Raw genomic sequence first — 17814 nt, 5'->3', positions numbered from 1 at the left:
GCCTGGTGGTGAGGGAGCGGCGGTGAAGGAGGCCCAGGACCTCCATGTCCTCGGCAGAGTGGGAGGGGGAGTTGAAATGTTGGGCCACGGGGCGGTTTGGTTGATTGGTGCGGGTGTCTGCCTCCTAACACCTCTCTCTCACCTGATTCTAGCCTCATTCTACCACTGGACACATCCAGAACCACAATCCGGCCACTGTTAGGGCATCCTGGAATGGTCCAGCAATACTTGCACTGGCACCACTTCTAAAAGGTCGCTGTGCACCCAGGAAAGCATTGCTCTTCTGGAGCACCACATACAGTTTCTGACATTTGCCCCAGACACGGAAGCAGAGGGGGGTTTGATGTCCTGCTTAATGGGTAGGGATCTAGCATTTCAGTTGGGCAGGGTGGTGCAGAGGTGGGACATCCTCTTCTCCCAGAACTGGCAGTGAAGGCTGTGGCACCAGATCATGTCAACCTGCTGTGACCTTGTCACCCGGATGCTGTCTCAGTCACCTGGGAGAAAGGTAGGAAGATTAGAGTCCTTCTCCACTTTGGCAGCATAAGTGCCACCACTTTCTTCCCAAAACCTCACACTCACTTCTCTGTCTGAAATTGCACCAACCTCCTACCTTCCATCCCTCTCATCATTGCCTCCAACATCTTCTCTCACTTGCTGTCACCTAACCCAATAACACTAATCCTGCTTGCTCTATGTGCCATAGAGTCATTGAGATCTATAGACCTTCAGTCCAACACACCCCTGTCAATTCAAAACAACCACCTGACTATTCTAATCCCATTTTCCAACACTTGTCCCATAACTTGATGTGCCTGGGCATCACAAGTGCATGTCCAAATACTCCTTAAATGTCATGTGGGTTTTTTCCTCGCCCTTACAGGCAGTGAGTTCCATATGCCCACTAACCTCTGAGTGAGAAGGTTATTCCTCACATCTGTGGATAGCACAGTGGCTAGCACTGCTGCTTCACTGCACCAGGGACCCAGGTTCGATTCCAACCTTGGGTGACTATCTGCATGGAGTTTGTATGTTCTCCCTATGTCTGTATGGGTTTCTGCCGGGTGCTCTCATTACCTCCCACAGTCCAAAGGTGTGCAGGTTAGCTGGATTAGCCATGGTAATTTGCTCATAGTGTCCAGGGAGGTGCAGGTTAAGTGGATTAGCGGGTGAGATGCTCTTTGGTGGGTTGGTGCAGACATGAGGGCTGATTGGCCTCTTTCTAAACTGTAGGATTCCATGATCTCTTCTAAACTTTCTTGCCCCTTAATTCTATTCTACATCTCTAGTCATTGATTCCTCCATCAAGAAGAAAAGCTGACAATCAAGACGAGTTTGCTGACTTTGTGTCTGCTGAACAGCACAGTGACATAATGAACATGGTATCTCTGGCTGAGGCCAAAGTGCAAAGTGTCAAGGCAAAGCGAGGATGCTGTGGTTCAAAGTAAATGAACCAAAGAAAATACATCCCTCAGCTTGCTGCAACTTTACAATGATGTTTTTCCTTGCACCCTGCAGTGCAGTATTGAAGTGCCAAAGTGTACTCTAAATAGACCAGAGATATGTCATGAGGGTTCTCAGAGGTTGGCACATGTCAGATGTCAATGGTATGTGTGTGTGTGTGTGTGTCAAGAATTTTCTGTGTTTACTTTACAAATAGCAGGTGGCTGTACAGGAAGCTGCATATTAATAAGGTGAGATGTACATTAAATAAGTTCATTAACAGAAAACAATCTATTTCTCTGAACTCTGGGCTCAGAGTGCTGCTTCTGTGATTGGTGTTCCTATGTTATGCTGCTGATATCTTCAAAATACTTATTTTTACATGTTTCCTCTTGAAAGTTCCAAATGTTTGACTCCTGCCCAGGACTCTTGTGACTTGAAGATCTCCTATCCAACATCGTATAGACAAAATACGTCTGCTTCATTGTCCTCATTTCTGTCTTTAATTTAGTAGCCTTATTAACCGTGAGAGTCAAATAGACTTTTAACAGCTCTTATCAGATTCCTGCTTAATGAGCAGTGCTGACTCTACCTTGCTACTTGTTCCTGAGAAATTGGCCACTTTTCCCATCAACCCTGTAGATACTCAAGTGTTCTGGAATTAAGATGCAGCCATATAGCTACAAAACTGATGGACTCCAATCACTGGCATTGATATACACCAGTGGGCATTTTCAGTCACATACAATGACATTTTCCTATAATTAACTGTGTCTGTCAATTATGTTTCTTCTTGAGTTGAATTTACTAAAACACAATGAATCAATCTTTTTCTTAAAATCAAGATCTTAGCAATACTGTTCTGTGGCACAGTTAATATACTGATGTTTATTGAAAATGAATATAATCCACTATGCAGAATAGAGCTGAAGATTTATAGCTGTGTGGCTCAGAATTTCTGTTGTGATGATTTTTTTGCTTTATAATCGGGTGCTCTCAATAAAGCTTCTGTTTTCTGCCGTAGTCTGATGGTGTCCATTTTCTAAGTCATTCTTACTATTCACTTTCCTAGGAGAGAGGGAAAGAGGTATTATATTACAATTTATAGTCTAAAACATAGGGTTGGCATTGAGATATTGCCCATCATGGAAAAATCTAGAACTATGGAGAAACAGTTTGAGGTCTCCCATTTAAGACAAAGACGAGGCAGAATTAATTTTCTCAGAAGGCCATTAATCTTTGGAATGCCTTTCCGCAGAGAGAGGTTGAGGCTACATTATTGACTATTCCTCTCCTCATAAGACAGGTCATTGTCTCATTGTTTGTGCCATTGTCAAAGTTAGCTTGGAAAATCAGCTTGGAAAAGTATATCCCTTCAGTGTGGGGAGATTTCAAAACACAGTAGTAAAATACTGGAGAGGTGCTTTGATGTTGGTTGTTGGACTCCTCTTTGGGGTTTAGTGGTGGACATTTCACAATATGTAGAAAGACAATAAGTATGGAATTGATAGACGCTGATGTTAGAAATGAAACTTAAAAATCACACAACACCAGGTTATAGTCCAACAGGTTTAATTGGAAGCACTAGCTTTCGGAGCACTGCTCCTTCATCAGATGGTTGTGGAGTACAATGTTGTACTTACAATTGTGTACTTCACAACTACCTGATGAAGGAGCAGCGCTCCGAAAGCTAGTGCTTCCAATTAAACCTGTTGGACTATTACCTGGCATTGTGTGATTTTTAACTTTGTACACCCCAGTCCAACACCGGCATCTCCAAATCATTAGAAATGAAATGTGTTCCTTTCCCCAACACTGACAGCCTTCTCCCTCTGAACAAGCTAAAAACTTGGGCCTGGAGATTGCATTTGGTCACACTCTTTTGGCGCAATTCAAGACTATGGAAACATGAAAACAGAACCAGAAATTGCTGGAGGAGCTCAGCAGGTCTAACAGCATCTGTGGAGAGAAAGGAAGTTAAAACTTCGAGTTTAGTGACCTCGCCTCGTCCTAAAGAAGGGTCACGGGTCTCAAAATGTGAATTCTGCTTTCTCTCCAGAGAAGCTGCCAGACTGAACAGTTCATCAACTTCTCTAACACCATCCAACCTGATCTTAAGTTCAGGTGGGCCATCTCGGACACCTCCCTCCCCTTACTGGACCTCTCTGTCTCCATCTGAGGTGACTGACTCAAAATGGATAACTATTTCAAACCTACCGACTCCCACAGCTCCCTGGACTACGCCTCCTCACAATCCTCCCCTCCTGTAAAACACAGAATCTCATACTTCCAATTCCTCTGTTTCCACCATATCTTCTCCCTGGAGGAGCAATTCCATTCTAGGACATCCGAGATGGCCTCCTTTTACAAGGACCTCAATTTCTCCACCCATGTGATCAACAATGCCCTCCAACGCATCTCCTCCACCTCCTCACTTAAACCTCATTCTTCCAACTGCAACAAGGATAGAACGCATTCCCCACCCCTGGTCCTCACCTTCCACAATACTAATCTTCAGATTCAGTACACTATCCTCCGCCATTTCTGCCACCTACAATCAGACCCCACACCACAGATATATTTCCCTCTCCACCCCTATCTGCATTCCACAGAGACTATTCCCTCATGACTCCCTTGTTAGGTCCACGCCCTCCACCAACCCACCCTCCACTCCTGGCACTTTCCCTTGCCACCGCACGTGATGTAAAACCTGCCACCATACCTCCTCCTCACCTCCACCCAAGGCCCCAAAGGATCGTTCCATATCCAGCAGAGATTTTCCCACATCCATCCACCTCATCTATTATGTCCGTTGCTCTAAATGTGACAGGACGCTAACTTGTGGTATATTTCAGGGAACACCTCTGGGACACACGCACCAAACAACCCCACTGCCCTGTGGCCGACCACTTCAACTCCTCCTCCCACTCCCCCAGGGACATACATGTCCTGCGCCGCCTCCACCACCAAATCCTAGCCACCCGATGACTGGGGGAAGGACGCCTCGTCTTCTGCCTTGGGACCCTTCAACCACATAACATCAACATCAACCTTATTAGTTTCCAAATCTGTTCTATCCCTACCTCACACCAAATCCAACTCTCCAACCCGGCACTCTCCTCTTCACCTGTCCTACCTGACAATCTTCCTTCCCACCAGTCTGCTCCATGACCCCCACTGACCTATCACAATCACCTGCATCTACCTATCACCTTCACAGCTGTCTACTCCCCCAATTCTACCACCAGCTTCCTATTTATCTCTCAGTCTCCTCTACCTCCCCACACAGCCCCCCACATTTCTTATGAAGAGTGCGGCTCAAAACGTTGACTCTCCTGCTCCTTGGATGCTGCCTGACCTGTTGTGCTTTTCCAGTGTCACACTTTTCCACTCTAACTCTCTAGTATCTGCAGTCCTCATTTTCTCTCATGCTGCCAGGCCTGCTGATTTCCTCCACCAATTTCTATTTTTGTTTCAAATCTTCAAAGTCTGCAGTTCTTCATTTTATCTTAGAGAACCATCACTTTAGAAACTGGCAGTGCTGATTAAGTTGGTCACAGACTCGGCGTGAAGTAATCGCCTCAGCAATATTTTGGTAATGCTGCTAATTTACAGGCCTTCCAAGCAACTCTAAAAATTAAATCAATTCATTGATGCTCAAGGCCAAACACTAATTAGAACATGTCAAAAAACTTTTGAATTTTTTATTGTACTAAGAAATTGATTCCCACACAAAAATAATTTGATAGTAAGTAGGGCTAAAATAAACACAGGTAAAAACAATGACTGCAGATGCTGGAAACCAGATTCTGGATCAGTGGTGCTGGAAGAGCACAGCAATTCAGGCAGCATCCGACGAGCAGCTGCTCGTCGGATGCTGCCTGAATTGCTGTGCTCTTCCAGCACCTAAAATAAACACACACTAACCATTTAGTTTTTCCAACTTGACTGGTTTGATCTGGTAGTTCTTTGTTGGCAGTCTCAGGTAGCAGGGTCGTCAGGGCTGTAGCAACTATTAGTGCAGAGCCAAAGAAGGCCATGTGGAGAGCTGGATAGTCATGTTGGAGAAGTACAAACAGGGGGACAAAAATGCCAGCTATCCGAGCTGACATGGACACCAGACCAAGGCCACTCTGTCTGTGTCATAAACACAAAAAAACTTGCTGGCATTACAGTCAACTTGCAGTACATATTCCGAATTTATAGCAATCAACTATCCATTAATCATAAACATTTGCTATCAACATAGGTATAGATTCTTAAATTACAAATAAAAAACAGAAAAATTAGAAATATGCAACAAGAGAGAGAAAGGAGTTAACAGATGGAATTCTATCAATGGCAGACATTCCTGATGACACAACTGCAATTGTATCCAACGTTTGCTCTCACTTTTTGCCATTTCCCACAGGATTATCATAAACATTTAAAGCACTGGTGGTGTGCAGAGGAAACACATGCTCAAGGGAAATACAGCTAGGTTAAATCTGTTAAAACAAAAACAAAGAAAGCTGGACAGTGTCGGCAGGTCTGGCAGCATCTGAGGACAGAGAAAGAGAGTGAACATTTCGAGTTGAATGATTCTTCTTTAGACTGACTCTTCTTCATTTCTGAAGAAGAATCTTTGGACTTCGAATGTTAACACTATTTTTGTCTTCACAGATGCTGCCAGACCTGTTGAATATCTACAGCATTCTCCGTTTTTACTTCAGATTTCCAACACCCAAAGTGTTTTGCTTTTAATTCAGTCTGCTGCATTGAGTTTAAGTTAAAAAGCTAATATTGGTTAGAATCACTTGGTCAGCAGACTAATTTGTAAGTTTTGCTTTTTTTTTGTTTAACTTTGGAATTATGCTTTGATCTTTCAGTTTAATCCAAGAGTTCTCCATATTTTTTCTTACCTTTGGCTCTTGCACATGTTGTATTCTTCAAATTGACAATTGTCTATCAAGTCAATTTCCAGAAACTATCTGATTTGTGAGCAAAGATTTCAGAGCAGGTTATTGGATATCTATTGGCCTGAAGCCTTCTCAATAAAAGATTTTTAGCTTTGTTGTTAGATAGCATCAACTAGGTGGAAAAACATTGAGTTGACAAAATGTGATGGAGGTATGTGCTTCGCTGAGTGCCCACTTCACTTCTTCCATTTGTGTTCTGTGGACTTATGTATTTTGGGCACTCACCCACTAAGTTTCCATGAAAAAGTTTAGAAATTACAGTTTACTATTCTATGCATACAGGGGACAACTCATGTTAATACTGATATGTCTGTCATCCATCCTGGTGGGAAGTGAATTTACTCAAAGCTGAGCTTCTTTTTCCATATAGTGCTGATTGTGTTCTTTCTCTCAACAGCTCTCTAACTTTATTCAAGCCTGGCCATTCTCTTTGAGTACTAATGGAAAATGTTAACACTTGACTAAAACCAATGAACTGTGAGTTTAAATTGGATGATTCTATTTGTCACTCTGTTCCTGCTGATTGCTATATTAAGCTGGCAAATCTAAATGGGAATTACATTAGTCAATATCAATCAGGGATCAATGACATACTTATTATGAAGCTATAAATGTAACAGTATGAGGATAGGGAAGAAGCAGAGTGTTAAGGCCTCTGCTATCTGTGTTCCCACCTTCCTTTCTGCAAAGCCTTCTCTATTGTCCTTTTTTTCTCCTTGACTGTGGGGCAGAAGTTGATTTGCCAGCAACCAGTTTTCTGTCTCTTTATGTCTGCTATTGACATAGATGTTACTGGCAAAATTGGCTTTCACGCCCATCATTAAATGTGATTGAACAAAGGCTGCTTGGCCAACTTACAGACAGAAAAATTGCAGATAGTGGAATCCAAGGTAGACAAGCAGGAGGCTGGAAGAACATAGCAAACCTGAAGAAGGGTCACACCCGAAACGTTGACTTCTCCACCTCCTGATGCTGCCTGGCTTCCTGTGTTCCTCCAGCCTCCTGCTTGTCCAACTTGGCCAATTTTAGAGACTGCTCACCCACTATCATCCGTGATTAGAGCCAAACATAATGCAGAGCACTCTAAGTGAAGGAAAATGGACTTCCTTCCTTTGCTGAATATATTAATTTTTAAGGCTGATTTGTCACTACTGCTCCCAGCAATTTTTATTTCCAGTTTTCAAACTGAATTTAAATGTAGGTTGCCATTGTGAGACATGAACACCCTCATCTTTACTAATAGGAATGGATGACTGATCCAGCAACATATTCACCCTATGTTAAACCATAAACACTATGTTAAAGTGGTGACATTACTGGGTCAAAGTAGAGAGAGTTGCATTCTGCATTTAATATACACTACACCTGACCTGAGAACAGGCAACATTGAGTGCACAAAATAGATAAAGGAATCCACTCCGCCGTGAATAAACTCCATCAAAACTGATATATTTCCCACTTCTTCATTGCAAGATACCTTTTATAATTGATCATACCTGATCACAGTTGGGAATAATTCAGCAGAATAAATGTAGGCAGTGGAGAAGGAGCAGGAGATTCCCAGTTTTGCAATGACAGCAAGTACAGTGACTTCTAACAGCGTACCTGAAACACAAAGAGCAACACCCATAAAAGGGCCATTTCCTGATTTCTGCTTCTTTGAGACCTTTGCCCTACAAGGGAGTATATACTAATCAGAACATCTCCTGCACAAGGTTCGTGCTGAGTGTTTGTCCAGATTTTCTATCTGTGCCCTTGTTGGGTGATGTTCCAGCCTGGGCTCAATGTTGGAAAGTTATGTATATTTGTCTATTGTCATATGAAATACAAGCCAACAGCTGATGCAGAGATCTGGATTAAGAATGGTGGGTATTGCCTTAAGTGAACATAAACTCCCCTGGAATTAGTTGTGTCCTGTCACACTCACCTATACATTCTGAACTTTCCTATTGCTGTTCTATTTTCTCTGGTCCCTGGTTTCCAGCTCCCTCTGTCAGATTGTCAGATTCTCAGAAATCCAACCTCACCCCTGTCTGTATGCAGTTATAGTAATGTATGAAATGTATGAGGAGCTCAGTGACTGATGGGGTGGGTTTTAACAGACCTCACCAACCAGGAGTGGTACGATGAGGCAAAGGGGAGAAGCCAGTACAATGTGGGGAACCTGGAAGTCAGGGCTACTTTTAATGAAGTGATAGTCTTGGCAGCTAGCCCAGAGAAACTGAGAGGACCAGGTGGGTCCACATGCTGACTGGGTGTGACAGTCACGTGGAAGATCGTTGATTCCAGAGGCAGAGCATATCATGAAAGTGACTAGCCTATTCCTGACGGAGTGCCTTCTGATCTGGGGTTCAGAGACAGGGTGGGGTTTTCAGGCTGCTATAAGGATCTGATTCCTTCATTGGGTGGAGGGGAATTTGGGCGATGGGTGGGTGCAGGTGAAATTAGATAAGATCGGACAACACAGAGAAAGATTCAAGGTCTCTTTTGTGGAAGACAGAGGCTGCTGGGAAGGAGGTCAGAAGGTTGGGGGGCAAGGGTTATTCTCAGATGGAGGCACTGTCTACTTTCTGGTGTTCTTTGCAGATAGTTTCTATCCTTGGCTGAGCTATTGAGCTACGTATTGTGGAATGACAAGACTTTAAACAAATTTCCCCATCACCTCAATCCCAAAAACCTTCCTCGCACCAAACCCACTTGAAGTTATCCCCTATAACCTTTTGTTTTCAAAGCTCTTTCAATTGGAAAATCAAACTATGTCTCTGTGAGTTGTTTTATTTAGCAGCCAATGAAGTAAGAATGCAAGTTTAAAATGTAAATGTCCCAAGTATGGATTCAGTTAATGTTCCTCAGTGTCTAACACCTCATTTCCAGGTTTCCATTATTCTACAGTGGAACAGATCCAAGCTGCTCAATTATATTTCAAACCATAACCTACTCCTATCTGTCCATTGGGTTGGAATTATTTGCTTTCTGCAGTGAGTTGCTATTTCTGAATATGCACTGCCTTAAAGCATGGTATAAATAGGTTGAAGACTAATTTTCAAAAGGATATTTGAAACAGACTTGAAAAAAGTTGCAGGGTTATGGAGAAAACACAGGGCAGTGTGGAATTGAGAAGATAGTTTTTTTTCAATGGATCAGCTAAAACATTTAATGGGCAGAATAGCCTTATTTTGTGCTGTAAGATCGTCTGCTACTTATTGTATGGGGGTCTGAAAGAGGTAGATACCACTCATAATGTTGCAGTTTCAAAGGTGTGAGACCTAGTATCTGGTCCTTCACAAAGTCTCTGCAATACTGTCTATCATAAAAATGTAACATATTGTGATTTTAAATTAAAAAAAAACAGACTGAGAGAAATAGATTAGGCGGGCTAATCGGAATTTATTAACATTGGTATTGCTACAAAAGTTATCAGTGTAGTACATGAAGCTTTCAGAGAGAAGATTCTTGAGTTGTTATTTTGGGCTTAGGGGAAACATCCATAGCATTAAAAATAGTTACAGTTTGAGGCAGTTTTCAGAATAATTGGCTGAAGTTGGATGTGTTCCTGTGAAAGGGAGATGGTTAAGATTGTTGAGAAAGAGGTTATATCAGTGTAAGGAGTTTAGTTTAAAGGTTCCAAGTGAGAAATGTTTGGATAAAATGTTGAAGGGGTTATTTGAAACTGAAAAAATCTAAGCTCTAAGAAGGGGCTATCAGATTCTTAAACTGGGAATTGAAGCCACAGTTAACTTAAGCCTTGGAGGCAATGTAATAGAGGGAACCCTCTCTGCTATGAGTACTGTTAATGAGGGATTTTGGATTAGTGGGGTTATATCTTTGTCATGTGTTTCAATGGATTTATATTTGTGCTAAACGTAAATAGTTTGGCTTATTCTATTTTATCTTAATTTCTGCTGTACAATGTTCTTCTTCTGTTTGATTGTTAAGCCAGAATTTACAGATTGCTCACTTGTGATTCAATGGAAGACTAAATTGTTAAAATCAAAGAACATGTAATCTATCAAGCCAGATATCAGATGGGGCTCTGACTTGTTCAGTAATAATATTAGCTGGAAGTAGTCCTTACTCAGGTCAATGGGGAGCAGGGTGGGCCAGCACAGTAGGTTAAGAGCATTGTCCCACTTTTAGTCCAGAGGTTTGGATATCGTCAATCAGACATTTTGGGCGGCCATGGCCAGGGGTCCATATTGAAACAGTCCAGAGATGGGCCATATCAATCCTGTAGACCCACTGCAAACAAGACTGGGGGGTTACAATATGTCAGTTAGGGAGCTGTGCACATATCATTCAGGTTTCCAATCACTCATCAGTGAGGGTATCCATTCAAGTCAGTCAAGGGAGTGGGCCACAGTCAATCCTGAGGCTCTGTAACTAAAAGGCAAGGCGCTGTGGTTATCAGGCCAATTGCTGTGTTAGACAATTCCGGGAGATTAACTGTGGGTAACATCCTCGGATGCAGAGGGGATAACAAGCGTGAAGGGTGGCAACTCAACGTATAGATTGGGAGAAGGACACAATACAGCATGGGAAAGAAGGAGTTACTATAGAAGTGGGAGGAATGGGAATGAGGGGGGGCTCATTGACAGTCAGAACCACCCTGGCTTGAATGGGTGAGGGGCAGTGTGCTACCACATCTGGTACAAAAGGTGGAATGCCTCAGGCTCAGGAGGTGAAGTCAGGGAGATGAACTTGGTTTGGACAGATAAATGAGTTGGGCGGAGATGTGGGGAAGATCCAAGTCTCAAATAGCTAATAGGGATGGCAATGAAGAAGAACTGTCAGTCTCTCCCCTTAACTGAGGCATGGTGACTTTCAGTTTAAACAATCACCAGTTGCCTCTCTCTAACATGTAAGCAGCCCTATGGTCTGGCAAAATTGTGGTGACTATGTTTCTTGTCACCGGATTACTAATGGAGACATGACGTTGAATTCAATAAAATATCTGGAATTTTAAAAAGTCTAATGGTGACCACATAACCATAATTGATTGTCATAAAAACCAATATGTTCCACTAGTAAGGATGTAGACATAGTTCTAAGAGCTAAAGAGACCAAAGATTTTGGGATTAAAGCAGTCATGGGATTCTGAGTTTGGATGATCAACCATGATAATATTGAATGGGGGAGAAGGCTTGACAGACTGAGTGGCTAACTCCTGCTCCTATTTCCTTTGTTACTATATTTCTAATGTCTTTTAGGGATAGAAGTTTGTCATCTGTAATCTAATGCAATAACTGCTGGCCTAACTAGTGACACCCACATCACATGAAAGAATAGAACAACAACACCATTTTGAAAAGAGAGTTTAGGATTGCCACGTCAGCTCTGTCACACATTCCTACCTTCTGGAAAAAATAATGTAAAGAGGCACGAGATTCCGCTGAGCAACAGGAAACCTCCCTGACATTTTTTCCGACCAAATATGTTCAGCAGCCAAATGCAAGAGAAACGCATGAGGTCCACCAGACCAAAGATGAGTTGTGTTAAGTAAATGTTCACGCCAAAGCTCCCAACATTAAAGGCCAATCCATAATACACAAAGCTGTTTATGAACCTGTTGGCAAAGATAATGAATAGAGAATTATATACAAATCAGTGCAACACAGCATTGTAAATTAATTTGCTTATTGAGGAAAAATTCAATATTACCAGATGCTAACTAAAATCAATGTAATTCTCCTCAGCTTTGATGTCTTGAAAAGATCCAAAATGGTGGCTTTCTGGACTTCTTTCTCAGTCACGAGCTTGAAAATAAATGTGGTCACATTAGACATCCAGTATCAGTAAAGTTAAAGCAGCTGACTGAGTCATGACCATTCATGATTATGGTTGAACAAATATATTTAAGTTTCTCCAAGTTAGAAACATTGGACAATACTGTACTTACTTAGTTCCCCTCAGCTGACATGGCTTCCTCCATCCATATTGCACACTATTTCCCAGTTATCAGACAATGCCAATTGCCAGATGATGTAGACAGATACACCATGTAGGGAGTTCTTGGCTCTTACATCCCCAGTTTCCAACCTCCTTACATAGGAACAATTTACCTTCACTCAACATGGCCCTGTCATCTCATCCTCAGTGCATAGTACAGCTGAGGACAGAAACTTCCAGTAAAGAAAAATGCACCCATCTTACGCAGCGGGAAATCTTCACCTGAACCGATGCAGTACTGTTAAGGCAAAGATGTTTAGTCCTAATACCTCTTTCAGAATCTGGCATTATTGGAGACTGCAGTGCAGCATAATTAAGTGCCTCAGTAAACATAGGAACACAGGAACATAGGAGCACGTGTAGGCTATTTATCCCATCAAGCCTGCCCTACTATTCAATATGATTATGGCTGATCATCCACTTCAATGCCCTTTCCCAACAATATTTCAATTTCCTTTTACATTATAGGTAGTTTTGAAACCTATCAGTCTCTATATATACTCAAAGGCTGAGCTTCCACTGCCCTCTGTTAGAGAATTCCAAAGATTCATAGCCCTCCAAGTAAAAATATCCCTTCATCTTGTTCCTAACTGGCTTCCTCTTTGCTTTCCTTGCTTTTAAAATGTGTCCCCTCATTCTATACTCCAAAATGGGGGCATCTTACCTGCACCTATTCTGTCTATCCCTTTAAGTCTTCTCTAGGTTTCAATGGGATCACGTCTCATTCTTCTGAATTCTAGAGAATATAGACCCAGTTTGCCCAATCTCTCTTCATAGCACAGTCCCACCCTCCCAGGAACCAGTTTGGCAAATCCTGGTTCACTCCTTCTATGGCAATAATATCTTTCCTGAGATAAGGAGTCTAAAACTACACACAGGAGTCCAGGTATGATCTGACCAAACCCTTAAAGAATTGAAGCAAGACATCATTATTCCTTGTAATAAATGCTGACATACCATTAACCTTTCTAATTCCTACTGCATGTTAACCTTCAGTGACTTATCAACAAGGACACCAAGGTCCCTGTGCACATCTACACTTACTAATCTCTTACCATTTAAGAAATACTCTGCACATCTGTTCCTCCTCGCAAAGTGTATGATTTCACATTGTTACCACTTTATATTCCATCTGCCATGTTCTTGCCCACTCAGTAAGTCACTCCAAATGTTGTTAAAGCCACTTTGCATCTTCCTCACATTACCACCCAGCTGTGAATCATCAGCATACTTGGAAACTTTGAACTTGAACACCAAATGAAAAAGGATCAATGACTTGTTTTTAGTTTGAAGGCATCTTTCATGACCTCAGAATGTCCCAAAGTACTCCACAGGCAATTAGCCATTTCTGAAGTTATTATTGCAATTAGGCAAAGCAGCTGTTAATTAAGGTATAGCAAAGAGATTAATGACTAAATATTCTGTTTTGAGCACTATTAATTGAGGCATAGATTGGAGAATTCCCTTGTTGTTTATCAAATAGAAATATGGGATCTTTTGTACTGCCTGAAAGAGCAGTGGATGTATTTGTTGAACATTTCCTCCAAAATGCAGTATGATAGAACAACGGTTTCTGCATTGCAATGTCTGCCTAGATTGTATGCTTCAGTGTAGAATGGAGCTTGAATGGTCTGGCTCAAGTCAAGAGAGACTGAGTTTTGACACTGGGCATCATGTTCTGCTGTAGAGGGCAAAAGTAGCAACTGACAGGAACTGGCATTTTGCCAGTACGGTAAATTGAAAGGCTACTGCCCAATTGAGGATAGCTGCCAGTCCCCCAAGAGCTGCTGACTCAATGAGAGGGTTGGCAGCTGCCCAGCCTTGACAGCCCCATGACTAGAGGTTACCTTTGCTAAGGCAACAGCCCCAGTAATAGGAATAGTCCAATGGAGAGCTACCTTCAGAGAGCCATGAGGTTTCGGGGAGGAGGTTGCAGGGGCTGGCATGGAGGGGCCAGCAATTGGGGATGAGAAGTGATAGGGATGGTGTAAGGTTGTAGAGTCATGGGCATTGGTGTTGCCTTTGATGTGAGAATGGCCCTGACTACATTGGGCCTTAAGAATTGATAATGATGTTGCCACAAAAGAAGATCCCCGGGTACCTATAGTCTAACCATAGTTGGCTCAATGCCCCCAGTTTCCAGAATGGTCTTTAATTGTGACATTAATTGATTCAGTTGACTGTTCCCTGGGCATCTCTAATGCTCAGAGGGCTGAATGCCCTACTCTTGCTCCTTTTTTGGGCTATGTTCCTACTCATGACAAACTGCCACTAGGAAAACATTAGGCTTAGATGTCAATCTTCACCTGGCCTTATTGACAGCCCTCTCAACTCCCAGCCTTCCCTCAAAATGGGCCAGCAAGATTCAGCCCAACATTTTGAGCCATGAGCCAAGACTGACACACTTTGAGTTGTAACAGGATTGCAAGGCTTGGGGCCTGCTGTCGGGGTCTCATCCCAAAACCAAATTTATAATTCATATTCTAGTTGAGTACTGAATGAGCGTTACATTGTCAGAGGTACTCTCCTTTATATGAGGCACGAAGTATGGTACTGCCTGTTCAGGTGGTTGTTTTCTTCATACTATTTGAAGTGTAACAGGAGTTTCTAGAATGCTGATTCATCATGTATCCTTTGTGTTTGGTTAGATATTGTGATTCAAGCACTTTGAGTCGTAATAAAATCCCATGCCAATTTATTAACTTGACTATGGCATTAACCTTTTCTTCTCAACAAGCTTGACTGAACATAGTTATTATTACTGAAGTAATTTCTTGAAACATTTCAACCGTGATAAAATACCTTGTCAAACAACGTTTCAGGTATCACCCTTTTGTTTATTACTGCTGCATTCATTATATACTTCTTGGCTGCTTCATATTGACCTTTTGTTATAAGCCATCTTGCAGATTCAGGGAGGACCCTGCAGAAAATACAATAATACAAGAGTTTGATGCCATCGTATCCTCAATGTTTGTGTAGCCGAGATGGGACGAGAGGGTGGAATAGGAGGAGGTACCGCAAGGAGGGGGATTTCTCCTGTCTGACTCGTAGAAGCCTGCTTCTTAGGGTCAGGTTGACTATGTGGCTAGGGAACCTGTCGTGGATGAGGCAGGATATAACTGAGTCCTTGGGTGTCTGCACCTTGCTATCAAAATTCCCATGGGGAAGGAGTGAATCATTCGGAGGAGGACAGGGGAGTTGAACTTCAATACTCCTAACAGCCGTCAGTCACATTACCCATGCTAACGTTGCTTTGATGTCAATAGTGGCAGCTGTTGGACACAATGCCAACTATCATTTACCTATTTTAAATACATGCAGTCATCGCTTGGCCACGTTTCTTCCTCGTCTGTCCAAATTGGGAAACAAATGTTCTGCGAAACATCTTGATAAGCTTTAGTAGGTTAAACAGATTATATAAATGCAAGTTTCTTTGGTGTTAAATACAGTGGCAGTGGAAGACATTCTGGTAGGCTGAGGGATCTCATGCCTTTAAAAACTTGATTAATTGAAGAAATGGGCCAATTTAGTTCCTGGTTCAGATTTCTTGCTGCTTGCACCAAGAAGAGAGTTAATGGCCACTTTGAAGGAAATATCTCTGAACAGAAATCTCCCTCAGATATACTTCCAGAACTCTGCAAGACTTGAAAATGCCTTTACAATCGTTATAAGGTAAACAGGCCTTTAAAAAAGCAGGAGAGCAGTAAAGCTCTAGCAGCTAAAGGGATAAAAGAGTTCAAGGTGATTTGATAGAGCTCTTTAAAATTATGAATGTGTTGGATAGGTTAATGTGGAGAGAATGTTTCCTGTTGTTGGAAAACCAAAAGTAAGATAATTATTAATAAATTCAACAGGGAAATAAGGAGCACTTGACACTGATGACAGAATGGAAATTTACAAAAGTTATGTAAAATACTTCACCATATATAAGGCAGAAAAATAATCATTGGACATGAGATAGTTAATTGCAGCATTCTCCAGTCACGTATCCCATAAGCCAGTCCAGCCAGAACCATCTGCCCTAATGAAAAGGCACAGTGCGAGAGGACAATTGTAAGTGTTCGCTGTGATACACCAGACCATTCTGCACCTGCAAATACACAAAATTAGCATGATAGATTTTAAGCCATGCTCCAATGTTATAGTTGCAAATCTCCATCCATCTCATTATTATTGTTAATCTTACAAGAAACACATACCCAGCAGGTAGAAACAAAGTAATGGAGTTTTCCCATGAAAAATAAACAAGCTTTGTTTGAAGACTGAGATATTCCTCTAAAATAAGACATCTTCCTATTTTAAAGTATTTAAAATGTTTGGGGAATTCATTAAGAAACATATATACACAAAAAAGAGTTGTCTGTTCTGCCCCAAGCCTGATGGGCCATTTAATTAGATTATAGATACCTGATGTCTTTTTACTTGACTTCACTCTACAGCCCATGATACACAAAAAATATTTATCAGTCTTTAAAGTTTTGAATAACTTAACACATACTTTGTTTTGACAGACAAAGTTCCAGAATACTTACTGCCTTTTTAGCGAAAAATATTTCCAGATTTCACCCCTAACTTTAAGATTACATGCAGTGTCATAATTCTGGTTATCTGTTTCTAATCTCCAGTTTAATTTGCTGTTCCACTACTTTTCTTTTCACACCAACCCCAATCAGGAGCACTCAAGGACAATCTGTTCATCATTTACCATTGTTGAGTAGTCACTTGTTTAATATATAGTTACAGCTTTTACACAGAGTATTCATAGTTTGGCATTCAGATTATTCATACACTTATAATTTGTACATGGAATGTGTGAATATCTGTCAGAGCTGCTGCAGGCAGAGCAATCCCATGTACGAATGTTGGCAGAGTCCAACCATGACTTGGATGATGCAATTTCTGACATGGGAATGCACTGAGTGTGTGGAAATCCTCATGGAGTGGTCCATGGGAACATAACACCATTGAGGGGCACATACAAACCTCAATAGTATGATGCTGTATATGAGGCCTATGGATGAGCCAGCAATACATGCCTCCATTGCCAAGAGCTGAACAACTCCAGCAATCATTGGAGTGCATATGGTACCTGAGAGGAGAGAGGAAGAGCAGGCTGAAGGTGATGGAAGCTCCTCTCAGGGCTTTGATAGCTGAAGGCAGATCCTTGACCTTTTTGGTATTAGCACTGCCTATTGGTGTGATGACTGGGGCAGTCGCAAGACCAGTATAAGAGCCCCCGGTATTCTTGGAGTCAGTAAGGCTCATAGGAGGCTCCAGAGGCCTCAGGCTGAGACCATTTCATTACCAGTGCAGCAGTTTGCTGCTTCCATATTAACTCAGTGCACAGGGACAGCTCTGATGGAAGTGACCATAAGTGACTGAGTGAATACATAGACTAGTGTGTCATTGAGTGATATTGATTTGTTAAGTCCAGAAACCTTGAATGTTTAATCAGAGTTAGAGG

The 17814-nt window shown here is 41.9% G+C and overlaps 1 protein-coding gene across 1 annotated transcript in view; it reads right to left on the bottom strand.

The window, feature by feature from the left end:
• Window positions 1–1154: 1154 nt before the first annotated feature.
• Window positions 1155–17814, bottom strand: part of slc22a13b (solute carrier family 22 member 13b) — a 38098-nt gene continuing 21438 nt past the window's right edge. Inside the window, exons 4-10 of the mRNA XM_043687914.1 lie at window positions 16272–16440; window positions 15150–15270; window positions 12060–12154; window positions 11753–11964; window positions 7898–8006; window positions 5371–5580; window positions 1155–2511 (exon numbers count right to left, since the gene is read on the bottom strand). Of these exons, the coding sequence (XP_043543849.1) occupies window positions 2424–2511; window positions 5371–5580; window positions 7898–8006; window positions 11753–11964; window positions 12060–12154; window positions 15150–15270; window positions 16272–16440 (1004 nt within the window). The 3' untranslated portion in view covers window positions 1155–2423. The remainder of the gene's footprint in view (window positions 2512–5370; window positions 5581–7897; window positions 8007–11752; window positions 11965–12059; window positions 12155–15149; window positions 15271–16271; window positions 16441–17814) is intronic.

The sequence above is a fragment of the Chiloscyllium plagiosum genome, chromosome 4 (assembly GCF_004010195.1).
Source record: "Chiloscyllium plagiosum isolate BGI_BamShark_2017 chromosome 4, ASM401019v2, whole genome shotgun sequence".
Taxonomy (NCBI): domain Eukaryota; kingdom Metazoa; phylum Chordata; class Chondrichthyes; order Orectolobiformes; family Hemiscylliidae; genus Chiloscyllium; species Chiloscyllium plagiosum.
The sequence above is the reverse complement of the archived record's forward strand: the minus strand, read 5'-3'. Positions and strand labels throughout refer to the sequence as shown.